At 57.7% G+C, this 24,291-nt stretch overlaps 1 protein-coding gene across 1 annotated transcript; it reads right to left on the reverse strand.

Moving 5' to 3' along the window:
• Positions 1-902: 902 nt before the first annotated feature.
• SLC45A3 (solute carrier family 45 member 3) lies at positions 903-23,804 on the reverse strand. The gene is made up of 5 exons (XM_075529375.1): positions 23,707-23,804; positions 7,848-8,244; positions 5,989-6,777; positions 5,005-5,270; positions 903-2,695 (listed from the first exon to the last, which is right to left on the reverse strand). The coding sequence occupies exons 2-5, from the start codon at positions 8,017-8,019 to the stop codon at positions 2,261-2,263; spliced, it is 1,662 nt and encodes a 553-aa protein (XP_075385490.1). The 5' UTR covers positions 8,020-8,244; positions 23,707-23,804; the 3' UTR covers positions 903-2,260.
• Between the last annotated feature and the right edge of the window lie 487 nt (positions 23,805-24,291).

Raw genomic sequence — 24,291 nt, forward strand, 5'->3', positions numbered from 1 at the left:
CCTAACTCAGCTGTGGCCTAAAGGCTGACTAACCACCACCACATCTTCCACTGCACTGCACGGCCTTGTTGGTAAGCAATGGTATTGGCATGGTTACTTTGGAAACTGTCGCGTCAATTGAAGGATGAGGCAAATAACTCATTCTGTTCGATGGCTAGGGGCCCAAAGTTCTAACGAGCAACACAAATAAGAGAGAAAACGACAGCAGTCTCTTCGGCCTGCGGATGTTAGTATGAACTTACTGAGTGTTCTATTATGTTTTCTGCATCTTTCTAAACAAAAAAAGCCCATTTCCTAGCGGCGTCCTCTGAAAAGAACTAGACACAAGGCCTAGTGGGGCGCAGCAGCAGTCGGAACCCCCAGCACTGACTGTACTTGCAGAAGCCGGGGAGTTCTTGGAGGACTGTGAGTCTGTTGCCACCTGGGCTCCTGGATCGCGGTGGTAAAATGCTCCCACACACCTGCCCAGTGCTCTCTTGCTGTGGCCCCAGTTGAAAATAGGCTGTTTGTTCCACCCACCTCCTTGGCCACACAGTAAGCCCTTTTTGGAAGGAAAACACGCCTCTCCTGCATCGGACTTTACTAGCCCCCTCCCACTCCCCAGGGCTTGCAAAGGACTTGACCCAGGGGGTGTGGCAGAGCCACGCCCAGGCTCTGGTCAGCCGCCGAGTGCTGGTCTATAGCTCCATCTGCTGGCCAGGACAGGGACCTGAAGCAACGACCACCAACAGTTCACCCAAACCAAACCAAACCAAACCCAACACCCCAGTTTCTGTGGGAAAAAGCCAAAAAGCTGTTACGAACAGACTGGGGGATACTTTTTTTTTTTAATTTTAAGTTCTGGTCCTTTCCTCTCAAAAAAGACAAACTCATGCCGATTTAAACATATAAGAAGGCTTTAATTTCATCACCATAAACATTATACTCTGATTGCTCACATACAGTATAAAATATTTACTCCACTAAATAAATAAGACATAACATTATTGCAAACGGCACTTAAGCCCCGGAGATAAGGTCTCCTTAGCCCAGGGCGAAGGGTTGCTCCTGAGTTTTCTGTGCAGGAAGGGAATCCCTCCATCACAGATGTGCCCTGGGGGCTGATGGGCAGAGCCAGGTTGACGCAAACCTGTGCTGCTGGTCCCTAGAGAAGGCTGGGCAGTCCATGAGCCCTGACAGTGGGTGACCAGAGCTAGGCAGGGCAAAGGGGAGGTGAGGAGGCCACAGGGCCCGGTAGCCGGCTCCCCAGGATGTGGGACTTCAGTTGGGGTGACAGGAGTTTCCAAGCTCCTTGGGGAGGCGGTTTTGGGGCCAGACCAATCACCGCAGGAGGGGCCAGCAATGCTCTCAGCCCACCATCCAGGTATCGTAGGGGCCCATGACTGGGGACCACCCTACCAACTTACAAGGCAGAGCGGGGAATCCATTCCCTTCCACCTTGTTAAATAAATAAGTTAAGTATTTAAAGGCCTGTTTTCCCTATGATGGCAACACAGGGACAAAAGCCATGTCCTGACCAAATGTTGGGGGCGGGGGGAATCAGCAGAAAGGCAGCGCTGTGGGGGGTGGGGAGCAAGGGAGTAGCCCCTCTTCCCTCAGAACTCTAAAATCATTCTGAAACCCCACCCCAATGCAAGAGCAATACGGAGGGTGGCTCGTAGGAGGGTACAGGGACTTGAGAGTCCACCCGGCTCCCCAAATTCCACCTCCAGGTATGCCTTCACTGGGACCCCAGCTGCTCACCCTGCACCCAGGTATAATTCACCGTGCATTCCAGCGCACAGAACTAATCAAAGGTGCAGCCTGACTGGCCTCCCTGAAGAAGTCTAGACTGAAAACCATCTGGAGGGCTGTCAGGCAGCCCCACGGTCAGGAAGGAGGGGTGGGGCAGAGACCCCAGCCCCAGGTGTTGCTGTGCACCTCACCGCCACGGAGTAGCAGCACAGAGCCCCACCACATTGGAAGGCCAGCAGGAAGCCCTCTCATCGCCACAGCCATGAGATGCTGACCCATGGTGACCCTCGAGGACAGGGCAAAACTGCCCCTGTGGGTGTCCGAGGCTGGCACTCTGCTGGGAGTAGTAAGCCTCGTCTTTCTTCCTCAGAATGAAAGGTGGTTTCAAACTGCTGACCCTGTGGTTAGCAGCCCAATGCATAACCACTATGCCACCAGGGCTCCTTGTTGGGGGCTATCTTGAGACTGGAAGAGGAGGAGCTGGGGGCCAATGTGCCAGATCCTCCCTGGGTGGGTTCGAAGCACTCTACACAGAGTACTTGGCCAAGTCGTTCTTGTCAAACACGACCTGAGTGGCGAAGTAGATGGCGACCAGACCCAGGCCTGCGGCCGACACCATGTAAGCAGTCACCGACTGACTAAGCTGTACGATGGAGCCCATGAACAGGGACGGGGCCACCTGGGACAGCAGGAAGGCACTGTCGAGGATGGCGAGGTCCAGGCAGATGCCCCGGCCAGGGACGACCCTGGCCTCAGGTGGCTGGCCCACCACCACGCGCATGGACATGTCACAGGCCGAGGCTCCGCAGAGTGTGGGTGGAGATGGGAGCAGGCCACCTCCGGCACCCATGTGTCCATTGGGGAAGGGTGTGCCAGACTTGGGGCCTGGCAGGAAACTGGTTGTCAGGCTGTCCTCACTGCCACCACCTCCAAGGTCCCCTCGGTACTTGGGCAGGAATACCTGTTGAGGTGAGAAAAGGTGCCAAGGGCTGGCATGAACCCAGGGCTCCCCCAACAAGGAGGACAGATCCTACCTTTCAATCCTGGGGGTGGGGTGGGGTGGGTGTGCTGTGAGTAAAGAAATCAGGCAGGGGTGCTAACTGGAAACCAGGCAGCAAGTGGGAAAACAGCAGACTCGGATTCATCTGGTCACGGATAGAGCAGGGCAGGGGTGCTGCTCAGGAAGGGGAAGGGCAAATCAGGCCCCAAGCCGGGGCTCCTCTGGCCTGTAGTTCGGGCAGAGAAAAGGGCCCCGGCAGGATGGAGCCGGGAGAGGAGAGACTTGCAAGAAGAATGAAATCTAAAAATAACACCACTCCCCCCCACAAACCCACACCCTTTCTCCTGCCCCCAGCTCTACCCTCAGATGCTCAGAAAGGCTCACTGCCCACACAGGAATGGGCACTTTGCCCAGTGGTACCCAGGCCTCTAACTGCAGGTGCTGCCTAATGGTGAGGTCCCTCACAGCTCCCCACCTTCCTTCTTTGGGTCGGACTTGACCTGGACACTAGATGTTCGCCCCTCGCCTGGCAACCCCTTTGCAGAGGCTCTTGTCCCGTCCCCCCGCCCCCCACGTGCATGGTGCCCTGCTTCCTGGGACTCCCAAAGAAAACCCGAATGAGGCCCATTTGGAAAGTGCTTTCAGCCAGCTCCACTGAAGAAGAAAGAGGGGGCTGTTAGCCTTGTGGGTGTCGCTATGCACCTCACTGTCACAGGGTGGCAGCAGAGAGCCACTCCCCTTTGGTGGCCCAGTGCGTGGTAGAGAGACCCAGGATGCAGCCGGCAGCCAGGGGAAGAGGGGCTCTTGGCTGCACCCTGTCTTGGGCAGGCAGGGCTCTGGCAAGGAGGATGTGGGGAGAAACTCCTTCCCAGCCCCCACCGGCCCGTCTGTGCTAAAACTGAAGGCTTTCTACTCCCTTCTCCCTGGCTGCCTTAGACCACAGCTCTGTGGCCGTGCCCATCCAGCTCCTGCCCTAACAGCCCCGTCCTGTTGCCTTCAGGGGGCTCCGAGTGGATTCCGACTCAGAGACCTAATGGGACAGAGGAGAAGGGGTCCCGGGGGTTTCCAGAACTGTGGATCTGTATGAAGATCACTGCCTCATCCTTCTCATTTCCAGGAGGCTAGTGGGTTGGGAACCACCAACCTCTGGGTTAGCTTACCCAGGGCTTCTTTTCCACAGCCTAGCGCCTCCTCTGTGAGGTTGAGGCCTGTCCTATCCGACCCTGTCCCCAGTGTCCGACAGTCTGACACAAAGGTTCTCGAGTTGGCTGTGCTGCAGAGAGGCGACCTGCTCTGAAACTCATGAGGGGACAGCCGGGGCTGGTCTAGGACAGGGCCAGGTCTGAACAGGCCTCCTGCCCTGGGGGCAGTGCCCACCCAGCACACCATGTGTATTCAGGCCAGAGCGCATACAGGAGAGGGGAACCCAATGAACACACGGGCTGGCCCCCCAGCTCCCTAGCCTCCCAGCGATACCGTGCTGACAGCTGTCCAGTCCCAGTCCTCGCCCCAGTTGGGAGCCTGGGCTCTGGCACCCCCATCTCTTTCTCCCTTGCAGGGTGTGCACCCAGAGTCATCGTAGCTTGGGGAGATGCAGGGGGAGAGGAAGATGACCATGCAGCAGGCTGGGGGGCTTCCACAGCCACATGGGCAGCTGGTTGGTGCTCAGGCTGGGCAAGAAGGAAGCCTCTCAACTGAGAGAGGTAGGCAGTGGGCCCGGGGGCTGCCCAGAGGTCCAAAGTAGGGGTGGTGGGCAGATGGAGGCAAAGGAGTGGGGTGGGAAAGTAAAAAGGAAGCTTTAGCAGAAAGAGGGGCAGCAAGTGCCCCCCTCTAGCTCTGAGGGCAAGGAAGGGCAGAGGGTAGTCAGGAGACTCTCCCAGAGAAGCCAAGGAAGGCGTGTGACCAAGGCCAGACCACAGGTTGACGCTAGGTGCCCAGAGGCCATCTGATCTAGGCCGCTGCCTCTGCTGCCTCTGCGGAGGGCAGGACCTGGCTCAGCCCACACCCAGGACTCCTGCGCGCCTGAATGTCCAGGCTCCCGGGGAAGGAGTGTGTGTTTCCTGCAATCACCCACTTAAGTGCTTTATAGTCCTGACAGCAGGAAGTCATTCCAGGAGTCTGATCTAAACCCTTCTTCCGCAGCCGGGCGCTCCAGGCTCTGGGGTTCAGACGGCTTCCTCTCTGATCAAAGAATGCCTTCTCCGAAACCCCTGGCCAGACTCCCAAGTGCGCGCCGCCCCCATGACCCACCCCACAGCCATGGAAAGCACCTGCTTCTCTCGGTGGTAGAGGGAGGCCAGCGTGTAGGGCAGGATCTGCAGGGCCGAGAAGGTGAAGCCAGTGAGGGCAGCTGAGGCAGTCACCACAGCCACGCTGCGGGACAGGCACGTGGCACCGGCCGCCACCGGGAATGCCACCACGCTGGCCAGGTACACTGCCCGGGTGCCAAATCGCTGCACCAGCCGGTCCATGATCAGCGAGAAGACCAAGGAGATGGCACACTGCAGGAACAGCCCCAGGCTGCCCATCCGGACCCCTGCGGAGGGAGACAGAGGTGAGCTAGGCACCCTCCCGCCCAGCCTGCAGACCTTCCCACTGACCCACAGAGATGAGGCTGAAGCCACAGGCTGAGGCATGTCCCTCCCCAAGTGCTCCAAGGGAGGAGGTTGGCCTCTCAGGAGGGAAAGGTGAGAGGGAACAGAGGTGGTTCTGCCACCGGCTTAAGGACGGAGCACCCAAGTGTGAGCCCAGAGGTGCGGGAGGGAGAGGCCTTCAGGAAGTTGAAGCAGGGCAGACAGCAGCCAAGAGTTGACCTGAGAGTCAGCCTGGACTCCTCCCCTCATGTCCGTTGGTAACATGAACCCAGATCCCTCGCTCCAGGTGGCTGGGCACACTGCATCCAGACCAGCCTGTGCTGCTGCTGCTGTTACTGCTGCTTGCCCTCAGGTCAAGGGCCCCAGGTCTGCAGAGTCGAATCGCCCTGCCCCATAGGGAGTTCATGCCCAAGTGACCTTCCAGAAGCAGACTGCCACACCTGGCCTCTGCGGCACCTGCAGGTGGGTGGGTGGGTTCCAGGCACCATCCTTCAGCCTAGGTGTGGCACATGGAGCTGCTGGCGCCACACAAGGGCTCCAGCCCACTTTTCACTGGAGGACATCGAGGCCCCGAGAGGCCAGAGCTCGGCCCAGACCCAAGCCGTGGGTACCTCCTTCCCCGCCCTCACCTGTCCCAACCTCTGGGAGGGAGCAGCTTACCTTCATCATAGTGCCTCCGGGCCTCGGTGCCTGGCTCGGCCCTGGGCACGCCCTGGTACAGCCCCTCGCCCACAAAGTCTGTGTAGAACAGCGTGAAGGTCATGAAGGCCGTCCAACTGCACAGCTCAGCCACGAAGAGGCGGCGCAGGGTGCGAGGCACGCGGCAGCAGAGCTGGTGCAGCCGGGGGAACAGGGCGCCCAGGTTCCGGACAGCCAGCTGGGTGCGGCACGGGCAGCAGTGGGGGGGCATGTTGCTGGGGACCTGCAGCCCCTCGGCTGGCTCGGCAGGGCCCAGCGCAGTCTCCTCGGCCACAAACAGCGTGGCCACCGTGCAGGTGAGGAAGATGAGCGTGAGCAGGCCGAAGAGGCACTCCTCCTGGGTGCCCAGGTAGGGGGCCAGTACGCTGGCATCCCAGTCAATGGCAGGCAGGAGGTAGCCCAGGCAGCCCCCGAGGCTGATCATGAAGGCGTAGACCGAGAAAGCCTGGCGGCAGTGGTCTGGGTCCCGGAAGAGGTCAGAGAGCAGGGCCTCCAGGGGGGTGAAGCAGACCTGGCCACAGAAGTCCAGCAGCCCCACCCCCAGAATCAGCAGTGCCAGCTCCAGGGGCCTGGCATCCGGGGAGAGCAGACCCGCCAGCCACCCGGCCCTCGGGATGAGGAAGAGACTCAGCAGGACACCCAGTGACAGCACCCAGATGAAGGGCCTCCGGCGGCCGTAGCGCCCGCGCCAGTGGTCACTGGCCGAGCCGAGGAGCGGGACGGAGACCAGGCCCAGCACAGGCCCAATGCCTGCGGGAGGACAAGCAGCGAGTCAGAGGACATGGCCTGCAGGGCAGGGAGGCCAGCCTCCTTGAGCAGGGTGGGGAGGGTAAGGGGGCCATCAGACACTGAGCTCAGCACTGCATGGACACCCTTGCTCACGCCCCACCGCAGACACACGAGCAGAAGCAGCACAGCTGCCAGGGAGCGGACGCCCCTGAGTGGCTGAGCAGAACTGGGCTAGGCGGCGCTCGCAAGGGCTGGGTTTTCGCAAGTAGAGCGCCAGGCCTTTCTTCTCAAGCACCTCTGGGTGGGCTGAAAGCCCCCAACCTACTAGTAGCCCAGCAGCCCAGCCTGTTAACGGTTTTTATCACCCCAAGATTCCTTAGGTATCACGAACCCCATGCCGCATCCTCAGATGGAGAAACTGCGGCAGGGGTCACGGATAGTGATGCCTGCAGAGTCACACCTGAGGCAGTCTGACTCTGGAGCTCACAATCCTGACAGGCCCTGCTTCCTGGGTGGCGGGGGCGGGACAGGCGGTCTGCAACGTGTCTCCTGCAGTGCTTAGAGAACTGTGGAGTCAGGGGCCTACCCTTGCCTGGAGCAGTAAAAAGAGCCCTGGCCGGGAGAACTGATCTCCTCGACCATTTACAGCACAGGTGCCCAAGCTCATGTGCCCTCCGCCCCTTTCTAACAACAACACATGGCGCCCCGCCCCCACCCCCTAGCCTTGAAAACCCACCAGAACCATAGCCCCTAGCACAGGATAAAGAGTAAAGATCTGCTTTTTGCGGCGGCTCCTCGATCTTTCCCACAGGGGGCGGTAGCGCATCCACTTTGGGAAAGGCTGCCCACGGCCCTGGTGGGTTAGTCACTAAGCTGGGCTAAGTCTCTATCCTCTTTCTGTGCAATGGCTGTCTCAGAGGCTGCTGTCAGGAGACACAGAGCCATTTCTCCAAGGCCGGCCCTGGGAGGGGCCCCTCCTTTCCTTTCTCCCGGCGCACCACCCATGCCCACCCCCAGCAGAGGCCTCTGCCTGGTGACTTCTGGGCAGCTCGTGCCCCTGAGCCAGCCGGAAGGAGGATGTCATGACTCACCCAGCACCATGGTCATGAACTTCTCCTCCACCCCCACTTCCAGCAGCAGGGGGGGCACGTAGGTGATGCCCGCGGCCAGGCACACCTCCAGGCCAAAGGTCAGCAGGTTGACCAGCAGGAGCTGGGCTTTCCGATGCCGAAGCAGGCGGCTCACCCACAGTCTCTGCACCATGGTGGGCCCAGCGGGAGGGTCCGGCTCACACACTCCGGTCCTGCCTCCTCCCAGCCCTGCTCCACACGCTGCCGCTTCCGGGGCCTCGCCCGCTTGCTGCCACCAGCGGCCTAGGATCCTGCTGGGAGCCCATTGCAGCTGGCTCTCAGGTCCAGCTTCTCAGACGGTGCAGAAGGGCGGGTGTTCTGGGGCACCTCGGTGGGGCCACATCTCATCCTCCGGGTCCTGAAAGAGCAGGGACAACAAGCATGAGCCCTCCCTGGGCACCAGCTCCCCAGGGCTTGTTCTGTGAGGCCTCTGAATTCTGTCCACTCTTGGGTGGTCAGCAGAAGCCTGGCCCGGCAGTTCCCACAGTCCTATCAGGAAATGCATGTTAATATTAGCCGAGGGCTGGCGTAATGAATCAGGTAAATAAGATTTTTAAACTTCAGCACACTCCAGGGCCAAATGCATGTGGGCTACTTGGTTTTGAAATACCTTGACAATTGTCCTTGTCTGCTAGTATGGAAGATAAAATCAGTCAGCCAACCGAATCTCCAGTTCCCCGGGACCTGCTAGCAAGGTGCCCGGAGACCCTCTGTCTCTGGCAGGCCTGGGTGGTTCCCTTTTCTCTCTACTTCACAAAGCCGGTCAATTGTCCTTAGTCAAAAGTAACACTTCCTATTTTGCACTGCCTGGCAGGGTGCCGAGTTGTACCAGACCCCCGCCCCCCCGCCAGGATGAGGTGGTGAGGCAGGGAGGAGAGCCTGCGGTTTGTAGTTTGGGTTAACCTGTCACAGAAACCACTTCGAGATAGCTCCCTTGGAAGAAGCTAGGCTTGAAAACACTCTGAGTTTACCCCTTGTTGCTCAGTGTTCAAGGGGAAGAAACAGTCCCACAAAAGCTGTTGCCCAACTGTCACGGGCAGTGGAACCAGTCCCAGGTCCTAGATCCACCTGCCCATGAGACCGCAGGCCCTAGCCTGGCAGCACCTGTAACAATGTCAGTGCCCACCCTGAGCAGCCAGGCACTGCGCTCCAAGTTAGTCCCTTCTCCCTTCCACACCCTCCCCACTGACCCTGACCCTGTGCTTGGATCCCTCTGGGTGAGTGCCACCCTGTGGTGCCCCCTATCCCTGCAGGGGCTCGCCAGGCCTTGGTTTCTGAGAAAAGGCCCGGCCCTCTGTCTACTCCACTTAAATCAAGCCAGCCAGGGGAAATACAGCCCCCTGCCTGCAATATTCCAGGGCCCCCACCACCACCCAGGAGCAGTATGCCCATGTTGGGAAAGGCTGCCCACAGCTTGGTTGGGTTAGTCACTAAACTAGGCTAAGCCTCCATCCTCTGCTCCACGCAATGACTGTCTTAGAGGCTGTGGTCAGGAGGACGTGAGCTAACTCCTACGACAGAGAGGGCTCTCCGTCTGTCTCCAGTGTCTCCAAGAAGCTGGAGTGTCTTCCTTTTCTTTACCAACTGGGGCTCAGAGATGCTTCTGGGGAGCAGTCTCTCCCGTGCCAGGCCAGGAGGTTGAGGCTGGGCCCGGCCCTCCCTCTTCCCACCCCACCCCAGCCCTCACTCCTTCCCTCCCCCAATCACCACACCTTATCCTTTGGAATTCTGAACAAATAACACTGAACCTTTCAGGATGCACAGCTACAAGGGAAACAGGTGGCTGTGATGACCTGACCTGCTGTCTCTGCCCCTTGCAGCTGGTGAATGAGGAGGGAAAGACTTCAGGTAACAGGAGCAACCTGCAGGGGACCCTCACATGGCACTGGTCTGGCCAAGGGAGTCGGGGGTGGGCTGGGGCATGTGTGTTTTCAACGGGGGGGGACAACCCTCCTGGTCACTTCACGTCCACAGTGTTCCCATCACGAAAGCAGGAAGCTGCAGTGCAGCCCAGCCTGTGGGAGGGATCCTAGGTGAAAAGGTTCCCAGCCCCAGGTTCCTGGAGGGCCCTGCGTGCTCATTCACCTGCTCTGGGCTAGCAGAGAACCAGGTTCTCCCTGAATAAACAGAGCCTTTGCCCAACCTGGCCTCACCCACAGTGGCCCTCCTGCCCAGACCCCAGCTTTTTCCTGTTGTTTAAAATAAATCATAGTTCTCCTGCAAGCATGAATCACCTCGGGCCCGCCGGCCTGCCTGCCTACAGGCCTCCCTGAACCCAGCTCCTTGATCCTCCCAGGAGGGAGGGGTACCCTGCGTGGCCACAGGGAGGGCAGGCAAACAAAATGAGGAGAGGAAATGCTACCTCATCCTCTCAGCCTCTGAGTACCCCCTTCACCCCTAGAGGTTCTCCACTGGCTGCTAGGAGCTGGACCAGGTAAAGAATACATCGTCAGGAGTGGGGTAGGAAACAAGAGGGCTCCCAGTCTGCTCCATGGCCCCTCTGCTCTGAGGTTCCTGACACCCCACCCCCACCCCATGATGAGTTGTTCCTGGCTCTGGAGGCCAGCACGCCTGTCAGGCTCAGCCTTTCCTCTTCCCTGGCCCAGAATTACCTGAGGACCCCAATTCCATGCCCCCCCAACTCTCTTTTTTTAAGTCTCCAGTCCCCCAGTGCCTGCCTCCTTGCCCCCTGAACCCCACTTCAGCTTGAGGGTGGAGGACATGCAAAGCATTCCCCAAGAGTGCCAATCCCCAAGCCACCACCTCCAGGGCTGCATACAGGGGGCAGGTGAGCGTGTGTTTGTCGGTCCAGTCTGGCTCCCAGAGAACCCAGAGAGAGCAGCACCTTCCAGGATCACTCCTGGCTACCACCCCAAAACGCACATCCCGGAAAGTTGCAAACTGGGCACACACATACATTTGGGGCGCTGCCCTGCCTGTCCTCCTGGGGACACAAGGAGTCAGGGTCTAATTTTTATCTACCCCTCCAGCCTCATAAGTCAGTCTGTCCCACTGCCCCGGGAGCCTTCCGTCTGTCTGGCAAACAGGGGTTCAGCCAGAAGAACCAACTGCAGGCTGGCACTCACAGGTATATCTGGTGAGGAGGGAAGAAAAGGTGCAGACAGGCAGCCTGGGCTAACCTCAAAAATGAGCAGCCTTCTAGGAAGGCAGGTTCCTCTCAAGTTCCAAATATCGCCTCCCCAACCCCCAACCCCAACCCCCGACGGCAGGACAGTAAGGAAGCTGGAGGAAACCCAAGCCCTCGGCCACTGACAAGGTGCTCTGCCCAGGGCCACCTGGCCCCATCCTTCCTCATCCCTGGAGGCACAGACCCACCCCTAGGGGGACCCTTGGCCAAGTTCACCAAGCGACACTTACACCTGCCCAACATGAGCATCCAAAGGCTGGGGACCGGGTGTCAGGGATGCCCAAACACAAAGGTGCTGGTGGTGCTTCTGGATAAACATTCTGCTAAGTGCAAGGTTGGCGGTGCAAATACACCAGCCACTTCTCACACACCCCAAGGGCACTGCAGTCCCAGCCAGCCCGGGAATCAAATTCCTATGGGCTTAGGGCCAGAGGTCAGAAGAGAGGGCCTCTCACAGTCTGGCACCCCACTGCCTGCCACGTTGCCCCCACTTCACGCTGAACCCCTTGCAGGGAGGAGGAAGCCAAACTGAGCAACAGGCACAAACTTGGCCTGAAGTTTCTCTAGAATTCAAAAGAACAAGGAGAGGGGGGCGGGGGAGAAGGCGCCCACTCTCGTCGCTCCCTGCGGGAAGGGAGGGTCCGAGGGACCAATAAAGAGGCCTTTGAGCGCTTTCAAAGGGGTTCCCGCCATCCCGCACGCCGAGGTGGGGCTGCGAGCGCAGATTCCCTCTGCGGACAGACAGGGGGGTGGGAGGGGGGCCGGGGACGGCCAGCGGCAGGCAGGCAGCAATTCTATGGGCTCTTTATGCGGCCTCGGCCCTACCCCGCCCGGGCACATCAAACGGCCGCAGCCCCACCCGGATCCCACCCGCGGCTGGGCGACCCTGCGCCACACTCACAAAGCCCGCGGCGCCGCTTTCTCACGCGCCCGCCCGTGCGCTCCGGACCGCACGCTCCTCCGCGCGGCCAGCAAGCAGGTGCCCTCCCGCCCAAAAGGCACCCGGGCTGGGCTGGGGCGGGGTAGCGGCACGAGAAATAATGACTCAGCTGGGAAGGGGGCGGGGTCCCGCCTCCCCCCCACCGTCCGTCCGCCAAGCTCCCGAGCACACCCCACCCTCGGCTGAAGCTCCGGGAACTGAGGGCGCAGAGCCACCCCACCCCCGGGATCAGCAGCCAAATGGAGGGGGACAAGGGGAGCCCCGCGCCCCAACTTGAGCGTGGCCAGGCCCCAAGCCGAGTCTCTAGTTTGGTTAGATGACCTCGCACCTCCTCCTTGATTCAGACCCAGGAGACTGGGATGTAAAAAAGCACACACACAAACAAGCCATAGAGTCAATTCCCACTCCAAGCCCCCCCCCCCCCCCCCCCCGCCTCACTAAATTCAGCCTGGCACACGCCGGGTCCCCAGTGAGCTCCGCCCACAGGGCCTGCAGAACCGAGCCTGGTACCCGCACAGGGCAGGCTCCCCCAGGGGTCGGGACAAGCTCCTGATGTGCTGGACCTAGAAATCAGGTGGGTTGCCGCTCTCACAGACCTGAGGGGGGCTGTCTGGGAGAGGGCAACAGTGTGGCTTAGCCAACAGGGCAGGCCAATCGGGAAGCTCTGGGCCCAACACTCAAAGCCTGAAGACCTGCTTCAGAGAGCAGCCACTCTGTAGGCAGTTGAGGGCCACCACCTTCCCAGGCTTCCCATTCCCACCTAAGAGCCCTCCCAGGAAGGAGGCTGCCGGGCCATCTCCTGGGAATCCTCATTAAGAATGGGGGGCCCAGAGTGGGGACACTGCCCTGGGCTTGCTCCCTAGCTCCTGCACCCACTCCCAGCCCCCCAGAGCCCTGAGGCCAGGGATTTAGCGTTCACCCTGCTGAGCTGCCTTTTCTTCGAGGGCCCTGGAAGCCTTCTGCTTAGCAGCTTGTCAGAGCGAGTGTGGGGGCTGCAGGCCGGGACACAAAGGGGGATTAGGGAGAAACCTCTCGGCCTGCAGAGTAATCCATCAAACTCTCCCGGCTGCCAGCTCCGGCCCCTTCCCACTCAATTCCCCTTCCAGCTGCTGCTGGCCCCCACCCCCTCCAGCTCCCGAGCCCTGTCACACCACCAGGCAGCAAAGAGAATCTCAGGCCTTGGGAGGGGGCAGTGGGGCCACACCGTAGACACTGGGAAAAGGGCAGCGGCTCCCTCCCCCCATTTACCCCCAACGTGTGAAAACCCGACAGGTGGCAGTGGCTTGGGGGAAAGTTGCTTTTGTTGCCCTGTCGGAGAGCCCCAGTCCAGCTTCTGAAAGGAGACAAATGCCTGAGGAGATGGGGGAAGGGGAGGGAAGGAACGTGGAGACAGTCTCTCAGGAGCTGACTGGGAGGCCTGCTCCCCTCCCCTCCCCTCCCCAATGTCAGGGATTCAGGCCAAGCTGACCCTCACCTTGGCCAAAGTGAGCCCATCATCCTGGGCTGTGGCTGATGTTGATACCCGGCTCCAGGGGGGCACCTGGCAATCCCATGGAGACAGGGAGTGCAGACACCCAGGTTTACTTCTGAGAACAGCGCTGTCCTGGCCAATCCTGCAGGGTGACCTGGGCTAGGGAGTCACCCTGACCTGGGTCTGCACGCAGGCTACACCACTTATTGTAACTGCGTGACCTTGTTAATTAACCCTCCTGAGCCTCAGTTTCCTCGTCTGCAATTAATCATGGAGCTAAGAACATTGACGCTTGCTTTGTGCCAGGCACTCTTGCAAGAGTTTAGTCCTCCGGCGGCCACTCAACCAAGGGGTTACAATTAGTATGTACGCCACAGGGCAGGGCAGGACACTTAGGCAAATGCCGCCAAGGTCACATAGACTTGCAGTGTGTTTCAGGTGCTGTGAGATGCCCTCAAGTGGATGCCGACTCATTCCACGTGACAAAGCCAGACTGCCACGCAGGGTCTCTGCAAGCGTGCTCTGTATGGAAGGAGGCTTGGTGGTACCACCGTGGCCCAGTTTGACCCAATAGTCACTCCACTGAAAGCAGGATGAAGCTATCCACACTGGTCAGGGTCTAGAGCAGGGGTCCTCAAACTTTTTAAACAGGGGGCCAGTTCACTGTCCCTCAGACCAGTTCGAGGGCCGGACTATAATTAAAAAAAAAAAAAAACTATGAACAAATTCCTATGCACACTGACCATATCTTATTTTGAAGTGAAAAACAAAACAGGGCAAAAACACCTGGCAGCCTGGCCGCAGTTTGAGGACCCCTGGTCTAGTCTCTGCAGCCCTAAGGAGAAGCTCTACCCTGCCCCATATGGGTCACTGGGAGTCGAAATTGACTTGACGGCAGTGAGTTATCAGCAGAGTAGCAAGTCCTTCTGAGGAGCCACTGAGTTGGGTGCAAAGGTCAAGCATGTTACTTTTGTACCACCAAAGCTCCTTATACTTAAGGGCAAGTCCAAGAGTGTTATAAAAGGAGTGTTGTTAAACAGAGCTATCAAAATGTGAAGCGACCACTCTGCCATCTACCTTCCCATCTAGGTGGATGCCACCTCATTCACCCTTCCCTTCAAGAATCCGCTTTACTCTTCAACTTGTACCATATCAAATGTCTCTTTTCAATATTGAGTTTGAGGGACAAAAAGAAGTCTGAATGGGGTAAGGTCAGGACTGTAGAGTGGATGGGGTAAGGTATCCCAAGCAAATTCTCACAGGACAGCCCCTGCTACCCCAACATGAGCAGGTGCATTGTCACAAGGGGGAAAATATCCTTCAGTGTGACATTCCTGATTTTTCTCACCATGCAGTTTATTTTCCCAAAACTTCTTCCCAACCTCCCCGACCTTATCCTGTGTCCTTTCGGGAAAATCTATCGACAACACCTCTCTGGACTGTATGATCTCCAGGTGTCCAAGGGATGAGGTATCAGACATCAAAGAACAAACCATCATATCAATGTGAATGAGGGGCAGTGCGGAGTAGGGGCCCAAAGCCCATCTGTAGGCAACGGGACATCCCCTTCCAGAAGGGTCTCGGGGAGGAGACAAGCCAGTCAGGGTGCAAGGTAGCAACGATGAAACATACAACTTTCCTCTAGTTCCTAAATGGTTCCTCCCCCTACTGCCTACTATCATGATCCCAATTCTACCTTACAAATCTGGCTAGGCCAGAGGGTGTACACTGGTACAGATGGGAACTGGAAACGCAGGGAATCCAGGACGGATGATCCCTTCAGGACCAGTGGTGAGAGTGGCGATACCGGGAAGGTGGGGTAAAGAAGGGGAACGGATGACAAGGATCTACATATAACCTCCGCCCTGGGGGACGGACAACAGAAAAGTGGGTGAAGGGAGACATCAAGTCAGTGTAAGATATGACAAAATCCTAATTTATGTTATCAAGGGCTCATGGGGGAAGGAGGAAGGGGAAAATGAGGAACTGATGCCAGGGGCTTAAGTGGAGACCAAATGTTTTGAGAATGATGAGAGTAACGAATGTACAAATGTGCTTTACACAATTGATGTATGAATGGATTGTGATAAGAGTTGTATGAGCCCCCAATAAAATGATTTTTTAAATACCTCAATGGAATATACATATATATTCCATGTTATATGTGTAAATCCCAAATATGTATATATATCGATAAATTACACACACACACACACACACACAATTTCATCAAAACTTGCTGAGTTGACCTGTCTGCCTTCAATTTAACTGGCCCAGAGGATCACCTCAGAAGCCCGTTTTGATTGGACCCTGCTCTCTGGATTGTACTGGCAAATCCAAGATTCATCCCCGGTTACAACTTGTTCCATAAAATCATTTCATTAGCTTCCATCTTGCTATCTGAGCCAGCTGATCTTCCAACATACTTTTTGCCCTTTGTTGGCTGAGCCGAAAGCTTGCTCAGGCCAAGAAGCGCACTTCAAACAGAAGATGCCGAAAGGCTTGATGCTCAACTTCCACGTTGCCCCATCAGCGGTCACCCCGCAGTCGTCTTCCACCAGTCTCTGGAGGCTGGACAGGGCTGTTTCATTCGTCCAGGATGACGTCTTCACTCCCTCCCTCCCCTTCCTGAAAACACTGGCTCCATCTAGAAACCATTGTCTGGCGTGTGGGGAGCCGTTCCTTAAACACGACGCAAGGTTCCAATGGTTTGGGAAGCTATCCACTTGCGTTTTCTTTAAAACTGTACGAATCCTGACCTCAAAATCATTTTTCCCATGGCAGAAAGATGATCTCTCCCCCCCCCCCCCGCTTTTTTCGTGAAGACCCTCAGAGACTCAGACAGGTGTGTCACTGAGAGAACTTGTCTGCAGCCATCCACTGATCACAGAGAAAGGCGTAAGCACGTGTGTTTGGAATAAACGGGTGCATGTATGAACTGGACCTCTGGTAGCAACACCTTCTGACTTGCCATCGTGGGTGACACACCAAGGGCCGGGTCTGTCTGCGGCTGTGGGGAAGCTTTCTCATGGTGGAGAAGACAGGATTTCTCATTCCTGAACCGAAACAGCAATGATCAGAGGGAGACAAAGCTGCCTTTGCTCCCAAGGATCCAGTTCCCTCAGGCCTGTCACCCATGGCCTCCCGCAGCCAGAACTAGCATGCCTCTGAGCATGCCTCTTTGGGGCCCCCAACAGGAACAGGAATGGCAAGAATGCAAACACCTCCCCAGGTGCTGGCTCCAACAGGTGAGGGGAGGTCACTGCAGCAGACCTGTCTGGTGTCAGAAGCTTGGGAAGCGAGGTGGGGGTGGGGCAGACATCTGACCACTAGAGACAGGGTGGTACCCCGCCACAGGATAAATAATGAAGGTGGATGACACCCCAAAGGGTCCAGCCTGGGCTAAGTGCTTTACATACCTCCGCTCTCACTGATCCAGCAAATCGCGCAAAGCAGGTCTTTAAGACTCCAGTTTTCAGAAAGATGTAATGGGAAGTCACAGCAAAATTAACATGTCCAAGGTTGCACAAGCACAGAGTGGCTGAACCAGAACACCCAGACCATGCGCCATTTCTGGGAGCCAGGAGCGTACAGTCGTGTCTCAGCAACTTTGGAGTGTGTGTGCGTGCGTGCGTGTGTGTGTGTGTGTGTGAGAGAGAGAGAGCGCCCCTACATGGCGAAGGACACACCGTGTCAACAAAGTCTGCACCTACAATGTGGTGGATAGTGTGTATTCTCCAAGTTGTTGCTCCCTGGTCTCCCAACTCATTCTACTGCTTTTAGAGCTGTGAGATGTGGACAAGCCACTGCCCCTCAGGACTCCGTGCCCACGCTTGTAAAATGAGAGTTAGATGAGATGACATCTTAGGTTCTGTAGAGCTCCGATGCTATGTGATCCCACAGCCATCAACCCCACTCCCCTGCCCCCGGACCGGGTGTCCTCCCAGGTGCACACAGGGTACTGACGGGGACAAGTACACAGCGGGAAGAGGGGAAAGTGGTTCTTATCGTCCCAGCAATGCAGCAAGGAGAGCCAGAGAGAATTGGGCTCCTAGCTACATTAGCCCATCCTTAACCTGCCTGCCAGTGCCAAGGTCAACAGTACCTCAAGTGAAGGGTGACTGGGATGTTTGGGGGCAGAACTGCCTCTTCCCCACGCCCTCCCCAAGTTGGACTCTGTTCCTGGCAGAAATTAGTATCTCAACATTTTCCCTCCTTGGGCCACAATAAATGGTTCCTTGCCCAGGGTGGAAGTAGCACCAAGACATACCTCCATGGAGGGTGGGGGAAAGGAAAAACGTGGGAGGGACAGAATGAGAGTTTGGCATTGTCTCTAGGCCAGTGGTTCTCAACCTTCCTCATGTTGCGACCCTTTGATACAGTTCCTCATGTTGTGGTGACCCCAACCATAAAATTATTTTTGTTCCTACTTCATCACTGTCATTTTGCCACTGGTATGAATCGGTCGATCCCGGTAAAAGGGTCGTTCGACCCCCAAAGGGGTTGCGACCCACAGGTTGAGAACTGATGACCTAGGCCATTGGGATGGATGTTCCCTCCCCCTTTCTCCCACTTTGGGCTACAGCTCCTGCAAAATGAAACCCGAACAGCTTCTCTCCTAGTGAACTTGAACCTCCCAGGTCAGATAAGGCCAGAGTCCCCATTCCTGCCCAGCCAATTCAGGAAGGAGACACGAAGGAACTGAAGATCTGGGTTAAGCTGCAAACCAGCAACGACCTGGGCTAGGAGAAGGGCGGGATGCTGGTCCCAACTCTGCTGTGTCCCTCCTAGCCAGGATCACAGTTTGCTAGTCAGTCCTCCGACCCTCTAGGAATTGTGACCAGCCCCGTGGACACCCAGGGCCCTCTAAATCAGCACTCAGGCCTGATGAAAGTGTGTCCTCTAAAAAAGCCACTCAATGGTACGTTGAGAGGGGGCCTCCCAAAGAGACATTTTTAAATGACAAGTCATAGTTTGCCCACCTTTGTGGAAAGTATGCTTCAAAGTGTGCAACCTCACTTACCATAACGAAGGTCGGAGCACTGAGACCCATCTAAATAACCATCTATCTATCTGTCCGTCCACCCACCCACCTATCCATCCATCCATCCACCTGCCCACCCACCCACCTATCCCCTATCCCTCTATTCAACCATCCATTTACCTATTCATCCATTCACCTATCCCCCACCCACCCATCCATTTACCCACCGATTGTGTCCTAATTCCGTGCAAGCCTACCAGGGACGTGCCAGGGATATGGAACTACTCACAGCTCACCTGGCTAGAAGACAGACATGCCATCAGTGCATCCAGACAGAGCAGGTGCTAAGATAGAAGTCCGAGGTGTGGCACCTGTTCTCCCATGGCTTCTTAGAAGAGGTGGCCACACTGCTGAGCCTGGAAAGATGAGCAGGTAGGACTGTGTGGAGAAAGACACACACACACACACACACACACACACACACAGAGGTTTGGCCCTCTAGATGAAATCTGGTGGGGGGTGACGCCCGTGCAGGTGAGTGACTGATGGGGTGACTGAGAACTGTGTTCCACAAGGTCTTCCAGGCCTTGCTTCCCAGGTTTTCCAAGAGGCACAAACCTCCCTTTAATTAGCCTTGGGACATGCTAATCCTTTTGCACCCCACCCCCAAGTCTTCCAGTAGATAGAACAGCAGACTCAAAGCCCAGGGCCTGGGATTGTAGCTCAGATCTGGCCCAGCTGTCCTGAGCTCACCACCCCTCCCCGGGTAGAAGTCTCCCTTAGCACTGGGCTCCCTTTGCTTCCAAAGTGGTCCCCGGGCTCCAGTGACTTCCCTTTCTGGTCCACCTCTCACTCTCCCCTGCATCTTGTCTAGCTCAAACCTCACACCTCCTCCAGGGCTCCCTGGGAGCCCAACTATCAAGGACCACCCTCCCCCAAGTCCTGACTGCCAGGCTCCCCTTGGAGCTCAGTAACAGCACCTGGTCCTCATGGTCTCTGGTTTGCCACAAACCAGGCCATCAGCTCCTTCAAAGCGGAGACCACAGCCTTGCTCAGGGGCCTGCTCAGAGGTGATGCCGAGCCCGGGTTCCTGCCAGATGTGTTTTGGTCTCAGTGCCTAAAATCAGGCAGGGCCAAGCTCAAGGCAGGCACTCAGTGGGAAGCTCAATTGCCACATTGGGGGTGGGGGGGAACTGCTCCTGGTTGACACTATTTACAGGCTCAAAGTCCACATGAGCTAAGAAGTAAGGAGGGACCTGACACTGAGCATGAGGAAAGGGGGGAACCCCGCTGAATTCAGTGACAGAGGGGCTGTGGGCTCACCGCACCGCCCAGAAAGAATCACCTCCACCATGAACAGAGAGGGGGTGAGAACACCCATCGAGCACCTGATGGGTCTGCACAGGCATTCTGCTAACTAGGCGCACGATCACATGGAATCTTACTGCATCCCCGCAAGGTGAGTGTCATCATCTCCATGTCACAGACACTGGCAGCCACGCCAGCGGGTAAGCTGGCCCATCTCCTCCTCCATCAGGAGCCAAGGAGCCCCTCAAGTCACTCACTTGGGGTCAGGGGCACGATGGAGGCGTGCACAGACTGCAGAGCAGAAAATGGGTGCCAGCAGGAAGCACTAGTCAGGACCATCCCGTGATGGCTCTGCCCAGCCCCGCCCCCAGCCAGGGACACTTGATACACTGGACAATGCTCAACCCTCCAGCCCTACTGCTGGAAGTCAAGTGGCATCGGCATTCGAGACACGGGCTGGTACCAACTGGTTCAGCTTTCGCCCTTGCTGTCCAACAAACAAGGCCGCCGACTGTGGAGAGAAAGCCAGGCTGGGCTCTTCTCTGGACACCAGGAAGCCAGCAGACACCACCAGGGCCTGGGGAACGAAGAAGGGGAGAGCAGAACCCCAACTTCACAGGCCCCTTCCCTGCATCCAGTTTCCCTAGAGCAGCAGTTCTCAACCTTCCTAATGCCTTGACCCTTTCATACAGTTCCTCATGTTGTGGTGACCCACCCCCACCATAAAATGATTTTCGTTGCTACTTCATCACTGTAATGTTGCTACTGTTATGCATCTGACAACCCCTGTGAAAGTGTCATTTGACCCTCAAAGGGGTCACGACCCACAGGTTGAGAACCACTGCCTTACAGGTCACAACAAAATAACCTTTCTGCAGAGAAGTCTTCCTTCACCTTACCTTCCAAGACAGACAATAGCCTGCCTCCCTTCATGGTACTCAGAGAGCAGGCACCGCAGGTAGGAGCTTCAAGACTTATCCAAAGACAATAACCACACCATGACTGACAGGTGACAGACCAGTTCTGATGTGTTCTTTGCACCAGCCACACGTTCAACTCGACTGCGAGTGTGTCATTTGTAGTTTCTACATAGTTTTATGGTCCAATCCCCTTGCTAAGGACCTCTGGCTTCTAAGTGCAAACCACAATGATTGCTTCCATTGTCACCAAACAGCAGCAGCTGACATTTATCAGGCTCCTTTTACATGCAGCTGCTGTGCTTAGAGATTTACCTACATCAGCTCACTTAATCCTCGCAAACTGTGAGGTAGGTACTAGTCTCCTCAGCTTACAGAGGAGGGAATGGAAGCTCAGGGAGGTTAAGGAACTTGCACAAGGAGGAATTTGGGATTCAGACTAGGCAGCAGGGTTCCAAAGCCCATTCTCTTACTCCCCAAACTGACTCCTCCAAATCAAAGATCTGTGGCAGGTTTCCCCCACTTTTAAAAAGAATAGGTCTCCCCCCCAAAAAAAAAGAGGGAGTCCCAGGCTGGGTGCTGCTGCTCATGAGGTGACAGGCAGTAAGAGACATCCTGGCTCACAGTGCCCTCATGTGTCATTCTAGAACTGTGTCCCACAGCGTTTCCGATGACTGGCGTTTCAGAACGTGGATTGACAGGCCTTTCTTCCAGGGTCCGTCTGGGTGGACTGAACTAACAGCCTTTTGGGTTCGCAGCTGAGCACATGCATCGTTTTACCACCCAACGGTAATAAGTAACAGTGAATACTAACTAGTCACAACGCACCGCTGTCCATACAGACTCAGACATACTCTGTTGGGCAAACGACTCTATAGGATTTCCAAGGCAGGTAGCCTCTTCTTTCTCCTGTGAAGTGGCTGGTGGGTTCGAACTGCCAACCTTTCAGCTAGCAGCCTAATGCTTAACCCACTGATTGAGCATTTCTGTGGATCAGGCACTTGGCTAAATTCTCTAAGTTCACGACCTAATCGTTAATGATAACAATAACACTGTCAGGTAGGAATTATTATTGTCATCACCCTCTCCTGCAGGTGGGTACACTGAGGACAGAGATTAACCTGCCTGGAACACTCCAGAGCCAACATTTAGATCCCGTCTTGTTGACAGTCTAGGTTGCGATCCACAACGCTATTCCCAGACTCTGATGGTCCAGGTCATGCATAGTGCTTAGCTGCACATCTGGAGTCCTCAGAAGTGCCTGGCCGCTAAGGCCAGGGGATCCTTGTGGAAGAGAGCACCACGCCATCACCCTTCACTGCCCAGTGGCCGGGAAGCTGTTCCTGACACCCCCACCCCACCCCCACTCCCAGGGTTACTCAGAGTCAGGAGGGACCAAGGGTACTCACCACAAGTTCCATGAGTACATAGGAAACTTCCCTCCACACACACCCACTAAATGGGGGTCTGTGTGTCCACAGCTGTATATTCATCCACAGCTGTATTTTTATCTTCCAGCTCATCCAGCTGAGGACAGCCCCATTTTCTTAGCAACCTCTTAGAAAAACACAGCCCTGGCCCCAGGACTAGCCCAGAGAGGAGGAGATAAGGGAGGAATGAGGGGATGGGATGGATCCAGCAATAGAGTCTGTGACCTCCAATTTCGTCCCACTCACTCTCTCGGGGAAGTTGCTCTGTGCCCTTGCTTCCTCCGGATTCCAGGAACTTTCCCATTCAGGCGGCCCCTCCCTGGGCCACGGCCACCTTAGCCTCTTTACACCAGGCTGCTCCTCAGGCACCTGGACTGGGCAGGTGAGCAACTCCCAGGCACCCTGCCTTTAAAAGGACAAAGGCAGCCAGGGGCCCCCAGAGCCTCACCCCGCCCCCCAGCAAGTCTCCTGGGGGCAAGCGTGCTTCAGGCTGGGCCCTGGTCTGGCAATGCCTGCTGCAGGCTCCAGGGCAGCACACAGCAGCTGGGCTATTCTTAGTCTCCGCTCCACTGGGATCAGGTCTGTGTAACAGCTGAAGGGCAAGTCCTCCCCAGGTACCCACCATGCCAAACCCTGCCCACCCCCAACCCTGGCCCCTTGGGAAGAGAGCCCATGGAGCCGAGCGGGTCAAGAGTGCCTGCTGGGGGCCAGAAGGTGAGGCAGAGATGGATGGCCCAGCCACGCCACGTGGGGCTCCGGTGCCTGCAGAACTGGCCACTCTGGCCAAGGCTGACCTTCACTGGGAGCATCCGTCAGCAACCTGGGTTGGCGTCTCCGCGGGCTTGTGCTGCTGCCTAAGCTCAGAGCCCTGAGATCAGAGGCCCATTACATCAGGTGGACCAGGGTGCTCAAAGTCAGAAACTCACCGTCCCCACACGTGCTCGGGGAGGCAGGCGAGGCGAGCGACGAGAAGGAAACGCCTGGCTCTCCGCCCCTCCCCCGTCCCATCCCAGAGGGGAAACTGAGGCCGGGAGGTAGCCCAGCGACGAACGCTTCCACACCCACTCCAGCCTCAACGCTGCCCACTCTGGCCTCACACCCGCCGCCACCCGAACGGGCTCTGCCACCTTTCGCTCCCTGAGAACCCACCTCACCCCGTCTCCCCGCGAAAGCCGGCCGGAGCCGGGGACCCCGCGGCGCCCGGCCCCCTTTCCCGACTCCCCCAAAACCCCCGGACTGTGCGCGCCGCGGTGACTCATCCTGCCCCTTTCCGGTGGAGCCGAGACAGGGAAGAAAATAAATGCAACTTTCCAAAGAAAACTCTGCCGCCCAGGCTGCCGGCCGCGGGAGCGTGCGGCCGCTCTGCCCGCCGCCGCGGGCTCCGGCTCGGGCACCCGAGGGGCCGCTCCCCGCCCGCCCCCGGCGCCCGCCCGCCCCCGCGGGAGAAAGCCGGGCTCCCCGGGGAGCCGGCGGCGGAGCGCGGCGCCCGGGACGCCCACGGCGCGGCCCCATCCCGCGGGCCCCCCGCCACGCGACGGCGGGAGCTCGGCCGCCGGCGCCCCGCCCTGGCCCGCGCGGGGACCCCGGCCGCCGGGCGGGGAGGGGAGGGGCCGCGCTCTTACCTGGCCGTGGCGGCGGCTGTCACCCGGGGCCAGCGCGTGCGAGCTTCCCCAGGGCTCCCCACGCGCGCCAGCAGGCGGCTTTTAAATCTCCAGGTTACTCCGCGGGGGGGGGGGTAGAGCATGCGCGCTGGGGCTGCCAGAGGGGGCGGGGCTAGGCGGGAGGGACGGAGGTGGGGGTACAGGGCGGGGGCGTGCAGGGGTGGGGCGGGTCCCCGGGCGGGTCCCCGAGGGAGGGAAGCTGGAGGTCTCAGAACTGCCTTTGTAGCCGCGGTCGCGACGGACGGACGGGCAGCCCCCGTGCGGTTCCCTAAGTGCCCTCTCATTACCCCGGACAGACGGATGGACTGGACGGCGTGCCGCCCCCGCCGCCACAGCGTGGAGGTCGAAGCTGCTACCCAGCGGCCAGCCTGCGTGCGACCTCTACCCACGCGTGCCACTCTGGGCAGCCTCTCGCCAGGCAGATCTGTAGCCCACCTGCCCAAGACCCCTCAGGAATGAGATGGCCCGTGCTTCCCGATTTAGGAACTCTGGTCTCCGAGCCCCCAAAAGCATCCTCAGCCCCCACTAGCCCTCTTTCCTGCCCCC

This window comes from Tenrec ecaudatus, chromosome 1 (genome assembly GCF_050624435.1).
Source record: "Tenrec ecaudatus isolate mTenEca1 chromosome 1, mTenEca1.hap1, whole genome shotgun sequence".
Classification (NCBI taxonomy): Eukaryota; Metazoa; Chordata; class Mammalia; order Afrosoricida; family Tenrecidae; genus Tenrec; species Tenrec ecaudatus.